Source organism: Colobus angolensis, unplaced genomic scaffold (assembly GCF_000951035.1).
Source record: "Colobus angolensis palliatus isolate OR3802 unplaced genomic scaffold, Cang.pa_1.0 Scaffold19, whole genome shotgun sequence".
Classification (NCBI taxonomy): Eukaryota; Metazoa; Chordata; class Mammalia; order Primates; family Cercopithecidae; genus Colobus; species Colobus angolensis.
In genome coordinates, this window is record NW_012115043.1 from 12,875,114 (window position 1) to 12,893,135 (window position 18,022).

The 18,022-nt window shown below is 38.0% G+C and overlaps 2 protein-coding genes across 3 annotated transcripts in view; one reads left to right on the forward strand and one right to left on the reverse strand.

The window, feature by feature from the left end:
• The window catches only part of LOC105510681, a 25,457-nt gene extending 18,651 nt beyond the window's left edge, over positions 1-6,806 (forward strand). The window contains exon 3 of the mRNA XM_011940570.1: positions 6,682-6,806. Coding sequence (XP_011795960.1) covers positions 6,682-6,786 — 105 coding nt within the window. The 3' untranslated portion in view covers positions 6,787-6,806. The remainder of the gene's footprint in view (positions 1-6,681) is intronic.
• Positions 6,108-18,022, reverse strand: part of FAM63B (family with sequence similarity 63, member B) — a 91,297-nt gene continuing 79,382 nt past the window's right edge. The window contains exons 7-9 of one of the 2 annotated variants that reach the window (XM_011940503.1): positions 15,795-15,968; positions 11,652-11,846; positions 6,108-9,192 (exon numbers count right to left, since the gene is read on the reverse strand). In XM_011940503.1, the coding sequence (XP_011795893.1) occupies positions 9,067-9,192; positions 11,652-11,846; positions 15,795-15,968 (495 nt within the window). In that variant the 3' untranslated portion in view covers positions 6,108-9,066. Of the gene's footprint in view, positions 9,196-11,651; positions 11,847-15,794; positions 15,969-18,022 lie in introns of both variants that reach the window. The other variant, XM_011940502.1, reaches the window with a different exon arrangement.

Below are 18,022 nucleotides of genomic sequence, written 5' to 3' on the forward strand. Positions count from 1 at the left end.
GCCTCCCAAAGTGCTGGGATTACAGGCTTGAGCCACCGCGCCCGGCCACACACAAATTATTTTATTGAGATAGGATTCACATGCCATACAATTCAATTCACCCACTTGAAGTGTATAATTATTTTAGTATATTCTCAGATACACACCATTATCACCACAATGAATTTTAGAAGATTTTCATCACCTCATGAAGAAATCCTATACTATACTTCTTTTGTTGTTGTTGTTTCGCTCTTGTTGGCCGGGCTGGAGGGCTGGGATTACAGGAGTGAGCCACCACCGCACCTGGCCAGAAATCGTGTACTCTTTAGTTTTCACTGTTGACCCTCTCTCCCCGAGTCATAAGCATCCACTAATCTACTTTATCTTCAGAGTTTACTGTAGAGATTTTATTAAATGAAATAATATAAAATGTTATCTTTTGTGACTGACTTTTTTCACTTAGCATGATGTTTTCAAGTGTCCTCTGTGTTGTGGTATATAGCAGTACTTCATTGCTTTCTAGAGTTGAATAATGTTCCATTGTATAATCTACCACATAGTGTTCATCCATTCATCAGCTGATGGGCATTTAGGCTGTTTTCACCTTTAATCTATTGCAAATAATGCCATTATGAACATTCCTGTACGAGTTTTTATTTTTATTTTTATTTTTTTTTTGAGACGGAGTCTCGCTCTGTCGCCCATGCTGGAGTGCAGTGACCGGATCTCAGCTCACTGCAAGCTCCGCCTCCCGGGTTCACGCCATTCTCCGGCCTCAGCCTCCCGAGTAGCTGAGACTATAGGCGCCCGCCACCTTGCCAGGCTAGTTTTTTTGTATTTTTAGTATAGACGGGGTTTCACTGGGTTAGGCAAGATGGTCTTGATCTCCTGACCTTGTGATCCGCCCGTCTCGGCCTCTCAAAGTGCTAGGATTACAAGCTTGAGCCACCGCGCCCGGCCACAAGTTTTTATGTTAACGTGTTTTTATTACTTTGGGGGTATACATCTGGGAATGAATTGCTGGGTCATATGGCAGCTCTATATTTAATCATTGAGGGAACTGCCAGATTGTTTTCCAAAGCGACTGCCCCAATTTATATTCCCATCAGTGATATATGAGGGTCTGTTTTTTGTTTTCTCACCAACACTTAAGCTTGTTTTTTGACACAGGGTCTCACTCTGTTACCCAGGCTGGACTGCAGTGACATGATCATGGCTCACTGCAGCCTCAGCCTTCTTGGGCTCAGGTGATCCTCCCACCTCAGCCTCCTGAGTAGCTGGGACTACAGGCACATGCTACCACACCCAGCTAATTTTTTTTTTTTTTTTTTAACATGGTTTAGAATTAACTGTTTACTTCCTGGGAGTGGGGAAATTCTCTCTTTATCAAAAGTTGGCCCAAATATTCTAAGAGTTATAGGTAAATGTGAATCAATGTGTCAATTCCCCATCTCCCTGCTCATCTTTCTGAACTTTGTAGCTCAATTACATGAATATAGAGCAAACAGACTTTGGTCTAAATATCAAAGTTTATTGAAATAAAATATAATCTATAATAAAAAATACTACAGGTGTTATTCACTGGTTACAGTTTTAAGTATATTAACAAAAACAGCCAACATTTTAATCCAACAATGACACTATCTTTGTGGTACAATAACAAACATGAAAGTAAATGTTGAATAATACTGAATAATTCTGTCAGAAATATTTTATACTTTACCATCTCTGTATGCCTTTTTAGGAATATCCTCCCAAAGTGAAACTTTTGAAACTGAAGACACTGTTTTTAAGAATTAAGTAGTTTTAGAATAATTAGTATTTAAAACAAATGTATTTCACAGAAATTCAGTTCAACCCTAAGCTGGGTAGATGGTTTAGGTATCTTTATTCAAAAAATGTTTTTCAATGCTCTTTCCTATGAATCTCTAGGGTTGCTATTATTCCTCAGTTGAAATTAAAGCTGGTCATAAAGCAAAACAGATTATTTCAGAAGTAAAAAGGGTATTACGATAGAAAATGAAAGGAGGAAAAAATAGGCACTCATATGCAATCTATATATTTAAACGCTTTGAGAACTCAGTAGCCAATCTTGGCCTGGCACAGAGATCTTTGCTATGTCACAGCAAATTGATCCAATTAGTCCAACAATAAAGTGGAGAAAGAAAACTTGTTTCTCTTCCTTGCTGTATTTCAAGATAATTTTCTCTGTAGTCATTATACCATTCCACTTGCTACTCCTCAAAATATGTGCCTCAATCCAATTATTCTGCACAATTCAAGGAAAAAGATTCACATGCACTAGCTTTAGGAAATGACTTTCAGGGTACCTCTGAAGTTTCACAAGCAAACATGATCCCTTTTGCTGACTGCTGTGAGGCAGTCATACACCAATCTCCTTTTATATTGTCCTACTTGTAATGTGTGAATCTGTAACAAGTTGTCATTTATTAAGCAAGATAGTCTTTTAACAAAAACCTCTGAGGGCTTTTCAAAACCTCATCTTTAAAAATATGTAAAACAAAGATACCCTAAGTACCCTGAAAAAAATGCTTATTTCACATATGTGAAAAACAATAATAAAAATTCTGACAAAATTGAGAGACATACAAGACAGGTCTTCAAAGATTAAATGCTGTTAGTCTTAAAACATGTTGCAATTATGTTCACAATGTAAGGTTCATTAAACATTTAAAAAAAACACATTGCATTAGTTAGAACTGCTTTGTAAGGTATTTCAGTTACAAGGCCTATTTTGACAGGTCACTGATTTGAGAACTTAACTGAGAATTTCAGTTTCTTGACTTTTTTTTTTTTTTTTTGAGACAGAATCTTGCTCTGTCGCCCAGGCTGGAGTGCAGTAGGGCAATCTCGGCTCACTGCAACCTCTGCCTTCCAGGATCAAGCGATTCTCGTGCCTCAACCTCCCCAGTGGCTGAGATCACAGGCATGTGCCACCACACCCTTTTTTTTTTTTTTTTGTATTTTTAGTAGAGACAGTGTTTCACCATGTTGGCCAGGCTGGTCTTGAACTCCTGAGCTCAGGTGATTCACCCACCTCGGCCTCCCAAAGTGCTGGGATTACAGGCATGAACCACCACACCAGGCCAGTTTCTTGACTTTTTATTTACAGTTATAAAACAATTATGAGAGCCAAAGGAGCCAGGATCACCTTCCAAAACATTTTGTTTTGTACTTCCCTAATTTATGAGGCATTCTTCTCAAAGCAGGATATTACAGTGCAGATTAAAACTGGATATTAAAGTTAATGGTGACAAATAATTAAGTGATTTGAAGAAATCCTTAGAATATTAGATACAGTAGAGAGACTTAATGACAGAATAAGAAGTCTACTGGGGTTCAAAGCTTAGGTTTTATATTTCTGCCATGGTATCTCAACACTTTCTCTGGGATAGTACCATGCCCTAAAAAATAGCTGTGTTAGGCAGACAAGTCTAAATCTCCTTTTTCAGGACAAGAGGACAAAACTGAACTTGAGGCAATAGTTGAAGAATTTTACCCTGTTTTTCAAGTTTAATTTTTTTGAGATCAGAAAAGTAAAATTAGAAACTAGAATCCTTCATGTAAAAAAATATATGCATATCACAATTTATTAAACTCTAACATCTAACAGCAAAAACACCAGGATTAAGTAAGAACATGCATGAACTAAAATTTAGATAAGATATTCAAAGTAAGTTAAATTTACCAGAGTCCTGCATTTGGCCTCTCTCATGCCATTGTCTCTATTTTGCAATTTGTTTTGTTCAGGAAGCCTCTGATTTTAATATTTAAAGTGTCACCTGAGAAGAGTAACCTCAATTCTTCATGTTTTCTCAACAGTCTTAGAGGTGTTGGACATCATTAATAAAAGATACTAAATCAGAGAACCTAAGAACTCTAAGATTCTGTCGAGTTCCTTTACCATTTTCAGTCACTTTCTAAAAGGGATTTAACTTCACATTATCAAATAACATTTTACACTAAAAACACAATTTATATAGCCCTAAAATAATAGTACTTAAGAGATCTAAATGAATTCCACCAATGCAAACAAAGGTTATATACTGTATTAGTAATTTGATACCACTGTACTTTATTTCATGGAGAAAAAGGCAAAGACAATCTAAATATTTAGATCTGTGAAAGATACTAGAAAAAAACAGATTTTTAAATGCTTCTGATCCTCCCAAAATACTCTTGATTTTGACTCTATAGTCTATAGAACACAAAAGCAACTGTAAAATGCATTTGGGAAGAGATGATGCCATACTCAAAGAAACTACAAATTTTGACAGCATTAAAAAAAACTGACAAGATACATTTTGTTACTGAGAAAAAAGTGTGCACACTGAAGAACATAGGATGTGTAATATTTGTGATAATTTAAGTCATACTTTGTGCTTATACTATGCCCTTTATTCAGGAGTGCAAAACACTTAATCAAAAAGAGCATCCTTCACATATTTAGAGTACACTGAGGCACAGAAAGTTTGCCCAAGGCAAGATAGAAAGTCAGGTTTATAGACACAAAATGATCTACAGTTGTTCATGTCCAATTCCTTAAAATACAAATTGTAGACTATTCGTTATGCCTCCATCTTATTTTATCAAACATTAGTAATTTTACTATTATAAGTTTATGCATAAGTACTATGTGATAGGTAATGCCCAGAAGGTTTTTATCATGTTTTAAAATAACTAGTGCATGGAATAGGAAAAGTTAATCAAATGTAAATCAATTCACTTTTGCTTTTTTTTTTTTTTTTTTGAGATGGAGTCTCACTCTGTTGCCCAGGCTGGAGTGCAGGGGCCGGATCTCAGCTCACTGCAAGCTCCGCCTCCCGGGTTCACGCCATTCTCCTGCCTCAGCCTACAGGCGCCCGCCACCTCGCCCGGCTAGTTTTTTGTATATTTTAGTACAGTCGTTTCACCGTGTTAGCCAGGAAGGTCTCGATCTTCTGACCTAGTGATCCGCCCGTCTCGGCCTCCCAAAGTGCTGGGATTACAGGCTTGAGCCACCGCACCCGGCCACACTTTTACTTTTTAACAAAACTTAAATAAATGAGCTATTTGAGGACAGTTCTGGAAATTCTTGCCTTGATTTTTCTCCAGCAAGATTTTAGATATGTAGTTCACATGTCAATGCTAATATATGAATAATTATTTTCTTATTTATTGGACTTCTAGTTCTCTTTCATGATCTATCTCTTAGTGAACTGACTTTCTGATTCATTGAAAGCAAAATGCTAAGAAGGTTTTGTGCAAGTGCAAAATGGTTAATCTTGGGTTTGGTCAACTAGTCTCTGATATTAACTTGTTTAGTTAAGCGAAGATCAAGAAGTATGAGAAAGAACTTGAAACATAATATGGGATAAGTAGTCAATATTAGAAATGTGAGACAATAAAAACAAGATATATTCCAAAGCCTAATCCTAAACTTAAATCCATGCTTCATTCAATTCAACTCTGAACCTGACCTTGAAACAAGGAAGAAGTTACTTTACCTAAGCACACTGGACCACTGTAAAACCAATGCCAATTTTAGCTGCCTCATACTGCTTAATGTGTATAGGTACACGTGTATTCTTAAAATGGTGATTCTTAAATTGAAGGGAAGTTCTGAATTCTTTTGAGAATCTAACAGAGGTCCTGATAACTTGCTTCAGAAACACACATGTACAGTAAGTACTTTTAAGTGTTGATCATGTACTATAAATCACAGCATTGTGGATGCAGTGGGATTAGACATGAAGAAAAATTTTAGATTTTCAATAAAGACTGGTTACTAACCTTAAGGAATATACTTAAACTCGGAAAGTAAAAAGACAGTGCAGTGACCACATTTGTTCATTCATCTGCCTATTTTCAAATCTAATGATGATGTGCTGTATGCAAATGTGTCCCTAATCTAGGCTATAAATGATAAAAACAAAAATGTTTAAGTTCTAACTTTTGTTAGCAGTATACATCTAATAATTTTCAAGTATTACAAAATACTTGGAAGGAAAGACTTTAATATACCACTATCAAAATCCTATGTACCCAAACCAGCAATGAAATGGCTGGCTAAATAAAGTTACCTTGGGCAAAATTTAAGAAAATGAAGACACAATAGCTCTACATTTTTTTTTTTTTTGAGACAGAGTCTCGCTCTATTGCCCAGGCTGGTATGTAGTGGCGCGATCTCAGCTCACTGCAACCACTGCCTCCTGGGTTCAAGCGATTCTCCTGCCTCAGCCTCCCAAGTAGTACCCACTACCATGCCTGGCTAATTTTTGTATTTTTAGTAGACACAGGGTTTCACCATGTTGGCCAGGCTGGTCTTGAACCCCTGATCTCAGATGATCCACCTACCTCGGCCTCCCAAAGTGCTGGGATTACAGGCATGATCTAAATTCTTTATACCCTTCAAGGACAGGAAACCAGTATCTCTGAAAAGTTTGTGTGTTTTAATACAATTTAACATTTCATTTTTCCCCCCAAAGTAATCAAAGCAAACATTTTATCATTATTATTCTTGGTATATCAAACTAAATTCCAGGAATGTAAGAAAGTCTGACTTGGAAATATTACATAGAAAAAGGCTGAATTAACACATTAAAATTTTTAGTTTTTCCTTGTAAGTATATATGGACATCTACTTATCTGATAGCAGCACTGCTGGTTTTGAGTGAGTTTTGTTTTGTTTCCTTCCAGAGGGAATGCAGTATGGCAGTATTTTCTTTGGAACAAATTAAGAAGATAGTAACAAATAACAGAAGAAATACTTCTACACATATATTTTCCATGGGTAATAAATAGATAAGTATATAATTATGAAAAAATATGCCTCAACTATGCTTTTTAAAATTTCTCAAGGTTTACTGGTTTGTTTTTCTTATTAAAATATAATGCACTATCACACTATCTGTCCCGAGAAAAACAAACCCTGAGGTTTGAGTTTCCACCTTCAGCCAATAGTGATATCAAGAGTAAACTTGGATTGAGGTCAACCTGTTTGAGCCAACAGAGAGTTCTGCAGTATATCGGGTTATTATTACTAAGGTATACATATTCTAGGTTATAATCAAGATACTCATTAAATATTTTCTATCAGAGTTTTATATCCCAAACCGGTTCTTTGATGATTTATCATACTACCATAGGAAATCTGAAGAAATAACAAATTGTGTAACAGAAATAGACATGCAATATAGAGGACATAAATGATACAGCTTGACCCTGGATTTTTCCCTTAGAATAATTCCTTCCATAAATAAGACTTTATTTTTACATATAGATTCATCCTATAACTGGTCTAGGATCATAAAGTTAATGACGTAGTTGAAAAAATCCAGACCACACATTTTTGTGGTCTTTTGTCACCCTAGACCACACACAAAGAAAACGTTCTCCAAGTGGATGCTCAGGTCAGATTATGATGCTCTTAAATAAAGAAATGTACTGAAGCTTAGAATGTAAAGTACACAACTATTTGCAGCAGCAACAGTCTTTCAAAATGACTAAAACAAACTTTTAAATATAAGGCATATAAAACAGACTATTGAGGATAGTTTTCCAAACTATATATAGAAACACAGGAAAATATGTGTGGCCTCATAATAAAGTTAAATAAATAGTATTTCTGAGTTCTATAAACACTATAAGAGGTTATAGTTTTATTTGGTTCCCATAAGTTAAAAACTCTGATTGCTTTTACATAAATTCCTCCAAATTCTTAGCTACTCTCAGATTTTTTTTTTTTTTTTTTTTTTTGAGATGGAGTCTCGCTCTGTCGCCCAGGTTGGAGTGCAGCAGTGCGATCTCGGCTCACTGCAACCTCCGCCTGTTGGGTTCAAGCAATTCTCCTGCCTCAGCCTCCTGAGTAGCTGGGACTACAGGCGCCCGCCACCATGCCCGGCTGATTTTCTGCATTTTTAGTAGAGATGGGGTTTCACCATGTTGGTCAGGCTGGTCGTGAACTCCTGACCTCAGGTGATCCGCCCGCCTTGGCCTCCCAAAGTGTTGGGATTACAGGCGTGAATCACTGTGCCTGGCCCTCTCAGATTTTTATTAATGTCTTTTCACAAGACACAGAGATTATCTCTAACTTCCTTTCAGAAATGTGCTTTTTCATTGGTTTTAATAAGTACATTTAATTTTCTAGCAATAAACATGACTTAAAATTTAAGGTTCAAGGTAATACTAGAAAAAGGTAGACACTGAACTATCTGCTTTTCTACATCCCCATATTTACAAGGCCTAGCATCCACTGTGCTTTCCTCCATGTACTGAATCACATTATCAATAAATAGTAACTGTGGTCCAGGTTACCTATGATAAAGACTCCATAATTCCTCAAAATTTTACAACACTACAAAGTCATTAATATCTGATATTGATAGGTTATAAGTATTAGTGTTATGCAACCTTTTGCTATTGGAAAAGAAATACAAATCTTTATTTTTGCTATCTAAATTAAATCTAAGCTCCATGATCAATTCTCAAGATAACACCTAAAATGTACATTCCTAAATAAAGGTAAAGCTGTTTAAGGGCTGAACTAGTCCAATATACAATTAAGGGTTATTTATTCCTATTATTTTGTTTGTTTTTGTTTTTTTTTGAATCCCTATGTTAAACCTGTGGTTTCTCATGGATTAGATCATAATTTAACATTGTAAAATTTCAGAAACTATTGTGCTAATATTTAGATTTCAGGAAGGAATCAGACTAAATCAATTACCTCCATTCACTGTTAGAACAGAAGATATAATAGCTTACTAACTGATATGAGTTATGAATGTCACTATGACACAAAATTTGCTGTGATTTGTTTATCTGGCTACAAGTGCAGTATTTTTCATGAATGACAACACACAGCATTTCCAACTTGTAAGACGAAACTCCAGCTCATAAAGAGTGTATTGTGTGACTTGAAAAAGTCTGATTGTAACTAAGTAACAACCTTTCCCCTGAAAAAACATGAACAAAATCCATTGGGAAATCAGGCACAGACGGTATTGATCGGTTTTTCTTCCTTTCCTCCTGTGGTTTTGTTTCTCAAGATATATAGGTGGTTCCAACAGAAGCCAACACTTGTTACAAAATAACACAGCTATTTTTTTCCTTTTCTTTTTCTTTATCTTTTTCTCTCGGTTCCTTCCGTTTACGTTCACTATTCCCAGATTGTCTTCCACTTGATGGAGAGGCTTGTGCTGGCTGGCCCTGCTTTAATAAAAATACACAGGAAAAAATTAATCTAAGGGACTTATTCATGGTTATATAGAAAGAAAAACCATAACAGTGGAAGGAATCACTGATGGAAAAAGAAGCTAGCTATTGGTATACAGATTTGTTATATTATGTGGTATCTGAGCAGTTGCCTCTATCATTCTGGATATAATTAATGTATTCATTATTCTAAATAAATAAAATTTCCTTTTTTTTTTGAGACAGAGTCATGCACCGTTGCCCAGGCTGGAGTGCAATGGCACAATCTTGTCTCACTACAACCTCCGCCTCCTAGGTTCAAGAGATTCTCCCGCCTCGGTCTCCCAAGTAGCTGGGATTACAGGTGCACGCCACCACACCCGGCTAACTTTTTGTATTTTTAGTAGAGACGGAGTTTCACTGTGTTGGCCAGGCTGGTCTCAAATTCCTGACTTCGTGATCCGCCCACCTTGGCCTCCCAAAGTCGGTATTTCAAACAGTAAATAACATAAGATTATATTGCCTAAAGTCAAATTGAAGACACATTTGTCAAAAGTTTAGAAAATGGTAAAGAAAGTGACACCTCTTGATAAACTATAATAGTTCTTCAAAACCTCATTAAATTCCATAATAAACAGATTGTTTTTTTTTCTTTTTTTGAGATGGAGTCTCAGTCTGTTAGGCTGGAGCACAGTGGCACGATCTCAGTTCACTGCAACCTCTGCCTCCTAGGTTCAAGAGATTCTCCTGCCTCAGTCTCCTGAGTAGCTGGGACTACAGGTGCATGCCACCACGCCCAGCTAATTTTTTATATTTTTAGTAGTGGCAGGGTTTCATCATATTGGCCAGGCTGGTCTCGAACTCCTGACCTTGAGATCCACCTGTCTTGGCTTCCCAAAGTGCTGGGATTACAAGCGTGAGTCACTGCACCCAGCCATAAAATAATCCTAAGAAATTAAATTATAACCATCATTTTCTCCTTAAAAGGAGAAAAGAACCCCTGAGAATTGGGAGTGTGGAATAAGTGTATTTAGTGAAATAAGACACCTTTTTTGAGTGAAAAGCTAGGCATAACATGGTAGAATTTAACTATTAAGCTTGGAGTAGTCAATATTTGAGCTAGAAATAGAAATTTTATACTTATTTTAATGGGGACTTCTATATTTAGTTTTATGAGACTTAAAAGGGCATCTTGCTTTTTTTGTATGCCCAAATCAGAATTTCTTGTATATCTGAATCAAAAGGAACAGTCTAGGCCAGGCACAGTGCCTCATGCCTATAATCCCAGCACTTTGGGAGGCCGAGGTGGGTGAATCCCTTGAGGTCAAGAGTTTGAGACCAGCCTGGCCAATATGGTGAAACCCCATCTCTACTAAAAATACAAAAATTAGCTGAGCGTGGTGGCACACACCTGTAATCCCACCTACTTGGGAGGCTGAGGTAGGAGAATTGCTTGAACCCATGAGGCGGAGGTTGCAGAGAGCCGAGATTGCACCACTGCACTCTAACCTAGGCGTCAGAGTGAGGCTCCATCTGAAAAAAAAAAAAAGAACAGCAGTCTGGCATGGTATACATATAAAAGGAGGGGAATATTTTTAACTTAATGAAATGAGATTTAACATGTAGAATCTCACCATTATATTTTAAGTGCTTTAAACTGTTTACGGAAAGTGAAAAGTAGGGAGATGTCAACCTTTGTTGAATACCTAGTACATGTTAAACATTGGGCTAAGCCCTAATATTATTTGTTCTTCACAACAAACTTAAGAGTTCTTCTATTCTACAGATAGGGAAAATGAGGCTAAGAGAGGCAGAGGACGTCATCCAAGAGATTGCAACTAGAAGGAAAGACAGGAGCAGGAAATGCAAATCCACATTTATCTGGATCCAAAGTCTATATTTTTTCTAGTACTACCTCATACTGCCCTCTAGTTGATAGAAAGGACTTCGTCCAAATTGACTTATTTTCTTTGCAGCTATTACGAATTTTAGAAATAAATTTGAAAATCAGAACCTCAGGAGAAAATATTTTACCAAACGAGATACAAGCTTAGGACAATGTCATAAAATCCATGGGTGCTAAATTCCTAACAAAATTGAAGAGTTAATACCTAATTTAAAATTTTTTATCTCAAGTGAAATTTACTGCTAAAGTAATCATCACTGTTTTTTTTTTTTTTTGAGAAGGAGTCTTGTTCTATCATCCTGACTGGAGCGTAGCGGCACAATGTCAGCTCACTGCAACCTCTGCCTCCCAGGAAGCAATTCTCCTACCTCAGCCTCCCGAGTAGCTGGGATTACAAGTGTTCACCATCACGCCCGGCTAATTTTTGTATTTTTAGTAGAGACAGGGTTTTGCTCCTGACCTCAAGCAATCTGCCTGCCTCGGCCTCCCAAAGGGCTGGGATTACAGGTGTGAGCCACTGCACCCAGCCGTGATCATCACATTTACGACTCAGAACACTAGTTTTTACCTGAGCCTGTGTAGAAGCAGCAGCAGCAGCAGCTGCTGCTTGTTCCTGTTCCTGATAGTACTGAGAAGCCCGTCTGTCCTCTTCCTCTTGGAGTTTCTTTGCTAGTTCCAAATCACTGATTCCTTCTGGGATTTGTTCCCAATTGATCTCTTGGCTCTGCTGTTCTTGTTGTAGAGATAATGCCATAAGATAATCCTAAGAAATTAAATTACAACCATCATTAGCCATGAGATTTTGCCCAAGAATGAATGACTGCAAATATAGATGTTATATCTATAAAGCTGTAAGAATGGCTTTAAAAAAATATACCATGCCCGGGCAATATAGCAAGACCCTGTCTCTACAAAAAAAGTTTAAAAATCAGCCAGGTGTGGTGACGTGCACCTGTAGTCCTAGCTACTTGGGAGGCTGAGGCAGGAGGATTGCGTCAGCCCAGGAGTTTGAGGCTACAGTGAGTTATGATCTCCTCACTGCACTCCATCCAACATGGGTGACAGAGACCCTGTCTATAAAAATGAATAAAAACAAAAAAAGAAAAGGAAAACAATATAAAATGACAAAATAATTAAAATACAATAAAAAACATTTTATTTTAAATATTAAAATGACAGTTACCTTCCTAAGTATTTCCCTTGGGGAGCTATGAACTTATTTCAGTGATTCTGTCATTGTTCTAAATATTTTTGGAGACCAGGCACGGTGGCTCACACCTGTAATCCCAGCACTTTGGGAGGCCAAGGCAGGTGGATCGCTTGAGCCCAGGAGTTTGAGACCAGCCTGGCCAATATGGTGAAGCCCCATCTCTATGAAAAACACAAAAATTAGCCAGGTATGGTGGTGCACACCTGTAATTCAAGCTACTCAGGAGGCTAAGGCAGGAGAATCACTTGAACCTGGGAGGCGGAGGTTGCAGTGAGCCAAGATCATGCCACCGCACCCCAGCCTGGGTGACGCAGCAAGACTCGGTTGCAAAAAAAAAAACTGAGGGGAACGTATTTGAAATTTTTTTTGGAAGCCATATATAGGCAGCCAAGAAAACTAAAAACAAAACAAAACAAAAAGTAGAGGGGAGCCAGGTACAACGGCACACACCTATAATCCCAGCACTTCGGGAGGCTGAGGCGGGCAGGCTGCTTGAGCCCAGGAGTTTGAGACCAGCCTGAGCAACATGGCAAAACTCTATTTCCACAAAAAACACACAAAAAATTAGCTGGGCATGGTGACACATGCCCGTGGTCCCAGCTACTAGGTAGGGGAGGCTGAGGTGGGAGGATCACTTGAGCCCAGAAAGTTGAGGCTGCAGTGAGCTGTGATCACACCATTGCACTGTAGCCGAGGTAACTGAGACCCTGTTTCATGTATAAATAAATAAGTAAATTGGTTTAAAGAATTTTAAAAAGTTCCCCATTTACAAAAGAAACACATGCTTATAGGCAATTCAGACAAAACTGAAAACCATAAATAACAAAGTTTAAATCACCATAATATCATTACACAGAGATAACTACTGTTAACAGTAGTTTATTATTATTTTCCTACATTCCCATACAAATTCAAACCAACCCTCTGAAACTACTGCAATGTTTTCTTTTCCATTTAGTGTCCTAAAACTCTTCTGTTTAAAAAAATAAGAATTTCCCAAGATTATTAAATATTCTTCTAAAAGATGATTTTTAAAGACAACACAGTAGCCATCATATAGTCTTACTCAATTATTTAACCATCTCCTCCCTACTCCCATGTACACACTCAGATTACTTTCTATCAGAAAAAGTGCATTTTGGTCAAGCGTTAACTTAATATCCACTTTATTAAGAGTCGGTGCTGACTAAAATTTGACCAGTCTGTGTACCTCCTCCCCCACCTACCCTCAAAATAAGGTAATTTTAAATGATACAGAGGATGGGTAAACGGTTTTTGCCTGTGGCCAGGTGCGGTGGCTCACGCCTGTAATCCCAGCACTTTCGGGGGCCAAGGAGGGCAGATCACTTGAGCCCAGGAGTTCGAGACCAGTGTGGGTAACATGGCGAAACCCTGCCTCCACTAAAAATACAAAAATTAGCCAGGTGTGGTGGCATATGCCTGTAGTCCCAGTTACTTGGGAGGCTGAGGTGAGAGAATTGCTTGAGCCTGGGAGGTGGAGGTTGCAGTGAGCCAAGATCGCACCACTGTACTCCAGCCTGGGTGACAGAGTGAGACCTCATCTCAAAAAATAAAAAAGGTTGTTGCCTATAAAGATCTTGTCATACATATAGCATGACTATCTCATGGATATAAAGATACAAAGAATTTGTCCTTCAAGTTCTTCTGAATTCTTCAAACTCTGCTCTTTACGAAGCCTCATGGTCTTAAATCCACCTCTTCCTTGCTGCTTCCAGATAACAATCTCAACACCTTATCTGGACTACTGTGACAATCTATTGCTTCATTCCTCTGCTTCAATTTTTTCTTGGCTCACTGCAACCTCCGCCTCCCGGGTTCAAGCGATTCTCCTGCCTCAGTCTCCCGAGTAGTTGAGACTATACAGGTACATGCCACCATGCCCAGCTAATCTTTTGCATTTTTTAAATTAGAGATGGGGTTTCACTATGTCAGCCAGGATGGTCTTGATCTCCTGACCTTGTGATCGGTCCGCCTTGGCCTCCCAAAGTGCTGGGACTATAGGTGTGAGCCACTGTGCCTCGCCTTTTTGTTTTTTTTTTGAGACAGACTCTTGCTCTGTCACCCAGGTTGGAGTGCAATGGCACGATCTTGGCTCACTGCACCTTCTGCCTCCTGGGTTCAAGCGATTCTCTCACCTCAGCCTCCCGAGTAGCTGGGGTTACAGGTGTGCACCACCACACCTGGCTAATCTTTGTATGTTTAGTAGAGACAGGGTTTCACAATGTTGGCCAGGCTGGTCTTGAACTCCCAATCTCAGGTGATCCACTCACCTCGGCTTCTCACAGTGCTGGGATTATAGGCGTGAGCCACTATGACTGGCCCAATATTTTTTATATATAATATAACGCTTGGAAAAATCCCGCATATTTCTCGTAACATTTAAAACGCAATACCCGTGTATAGCTTCTGAAGGAAAATGAGCACAATGACTTTCAGAACTGTTTTTCAAAGAAAAGTCCTAGAAAGATGCATATTTGTTTGAATTAAATATTCTTTTGTGTACTTGATACCTGCTCTTCAAATTGCCATTATAGAACTTAACATATAACATGCGTTGGTCAAATATCTGCCTCCCCTACTAGGCTCAGCATCTTTAAGGACAGGACTGAATGATTTATCTTTGTATCCCTAGGACCTAATTATCGTGCCAGGAATACAACTCCTCACTGAATATTGGCTAACTGAACAGTCTTTGTGCACTTAATTGTTATGAGTAAAATATATGCCAACTGTTTAATATGACCATATTTTTGCTTTAGTCAGGGAAGAATTCACATCACCATCATGCCTCTAATAATAAACAGACCTGTGGCTCCAAGCCTGCCCACTTATGGCAGGCAAAAATCTCATCTGTCAAAAAAAAAAAAAATCTCATCTGTCTCATTTCTAAATGCAAGTTCTATTCACTAGTGCGTCTCCTGCTATAAATGTCTTCTCCTCCTTACCTTGGCCTCTAAGGTTTAGAATATCCACCCATTCTTTATACAGTATGTGCTACCTTCCAGATTCTCTCTCCTCTACTTTTTCTAACTAGTCAAAATATAGCTCAGATATGTGTTCATCTCTTCATCTTTACCACCCAAGGCTAAGCCATCATCAGCTCTTGCTTGTACTGCTTAGACCTGTATCTCTGCTTAGACCTGTATCCTTCCTATGTATTCTCCAAATAGCAGTCTTTTAAAAAGGTAAAGAAGATCCCATCACTTCCATGTTTAATGCTTGACATAGCTTCCCTACTGCAATTAGAATAAAATTCAAACTTCTCACCATGACCTTCACAGTTCAATATGATCTGGCCTTCTACACCAAGTACATAATTAATGTACATGTAGAATGATCACCAACTATTCAGGAAGTGTCAGGAAAATTTAACAAGTATATTGATGAATTAATCTTTAGTTGAAAAATTTTGGATAACTGAATTCACATTTGAAAAAAATCAGCATTTTAAGCACTATAAAGAAGACAAGACAAATTTACCTGATCTATCTGATCTTGTTGTCCTTTGTATACAGTTTCAGGATCTGAAGGAGGCCGAAGATGAAATTCTGAGTCACAGAAATTTCCATCACCATCTACATTGTGTAGGCTTTCCCAAACAACTTTTTCTTCAGTAAGAAACCCCTGGTCCGTTACCAACAAATACAGTTGACCCTTAATACGAAGTAACAAAAGAAAAAAGACTGTTGAATTGATCAAAACTAGTAATAAAATATTTAAGGGAAGTTTTATAATCTGTATCTTCAGAATGTATTAAACATTCCTACTGTTTAGATCTGTACAACACGATAAATTAGACCAAGTAGATATTTTACTTCCTCAAATCCACTCGGCTTTGAATATAGTTTTTAATTGGCACACTACACTATAACAAGAAATAAGAGCTCTTGGCATGCTCAGCTAATGTATGACTTATAAACACCTTTGGGGGGTTTATAATCTCATTTCACAAAATAGAAAAACACCATACAAATTCCTGAAAAATATATTACAGTCACAAAAAATGATACCATGTTGCCTGTTTTTTTTTTTTTCCCCAATTAAGCCTATAGGCTTAATTGGGAAAAATCCAATCCATACCAATTTTTCCTTTCTCTGCACCATTAGTTACTCTTGTTTTATACACCAATAATACTTTGTACCTACTCTGTATTATCAGTGTACTTCTTTTGTATACCAAAAATACAGATACAATGCAATTGTACTTGTTTTGTATCACCAAATTGCCTAGTATTGATTGTATTTTCCTGCCTTATCCCATAGCCTCTGTACCTGCATACAAATTATTTTTTAAAATTTTTGTGGATACATAGTAGGTGTGTGTATTTGTGGGTTACTTGATTTTTTTTTTTTTTGAGAAGGAGTCTCATTTTGTCACCCAGGCTGCAGCGCAGTGGCACGATCTGAGCTCACTGCAACCTCCGCCTCCCGGGTTCAAGTGATTCTCCTGCCTCAGCCTCTTGAATAGCTGGGACTACAGGCATGCGCCACCACGACCGGCTAATTTTTTGTATTTTTAGTAGAGATGGGGTTTCACAGGGTTAGCCAGGATGGTCACGATCTCCTGACCTCGTGATCTGCCCGCCTCAGCCTCCCAAAGTGCTGGGATTACAGGTGTGAGCCACCATGCCCGGCCTACGTGGTATTTTGATACACGCATGCAATGCATAACAATCACGAGGGTAAATGTGGTATCCATCCTCTCAAACACTTACTGCTTGTGTTACAAACAATCCAATTACATTCTTTTAGTTATTTTAAAATATAAAATTAAATTATTTTTGACTATACTCACACTCTTGTGTTAGCAAGTGCTAGGTCTCACTCATTCTGTTTCTTTTTTTTTTTTAACATCCATTAACCATCCATCCCGCCTGCCTCCAAATACCCATCCCAGCCTCTGGTAACCATCATTCTACTCTCTTATCTCCAGGAGTTCAACTGTTTTAATTTCTAGCTCCAAAAAATAAGAAAGAACATGCACAGTGTGTCTTTCTGTGCCTGGCTTATCTCACTTAACATTATGACCTCCAGTTCCATCCATGTTGTTGCAACTGACAGGATGTCATTTTGTTTTGTGTGTGAATAGCACTCCATTGTGTTTGTGTACCACATTTTCTTTATCCACTTGTTTGTCAATGGACACAGTTTGATTCCAAATCTTGTCTAGTGCAAATAGTGCTGCAATAAACATGGGAGTGCAGATACCTCTTTGATACACTGATTTCCTTTCTTTTGGGTATATTCTTAGAGGAGTGGCATTGCTGGATTCGATTTTTAGTTTTTTGAGGAACCTCTAAACTGTTCTCCATAGTGGTTATACTGATTTATATTCCGATCGACAGTGTATGAGGGTTCCCTTTCCTCCGTATCTTCACAAACATTTGTTATTGTCTGTCTTTTGGAAAAAAGACATTTTAACTGGGGTGAGATGATATCTCATAGTTTTGATTTGCATTTCTCAGATGACCAGTGAAGTTCAGCACCTTTTCACATACCTGTCTGCCATTTGTATGTCTTTTTTCTTTAAGATGGAGTCTCACTCTGTTGCCCAGGCTGGAGTGCAGTGGCATGATCTTGGCTTACTGCAACCTCCATCTACCAGGTTCAAGTGATTCTCCTGTCTAAAGCTCCTGAGTAGCTGGGATTACAGATGCCCACCACCACACCTGGCTAATTTTTGTATTTTTAGTAGAGATGGGGTTTCA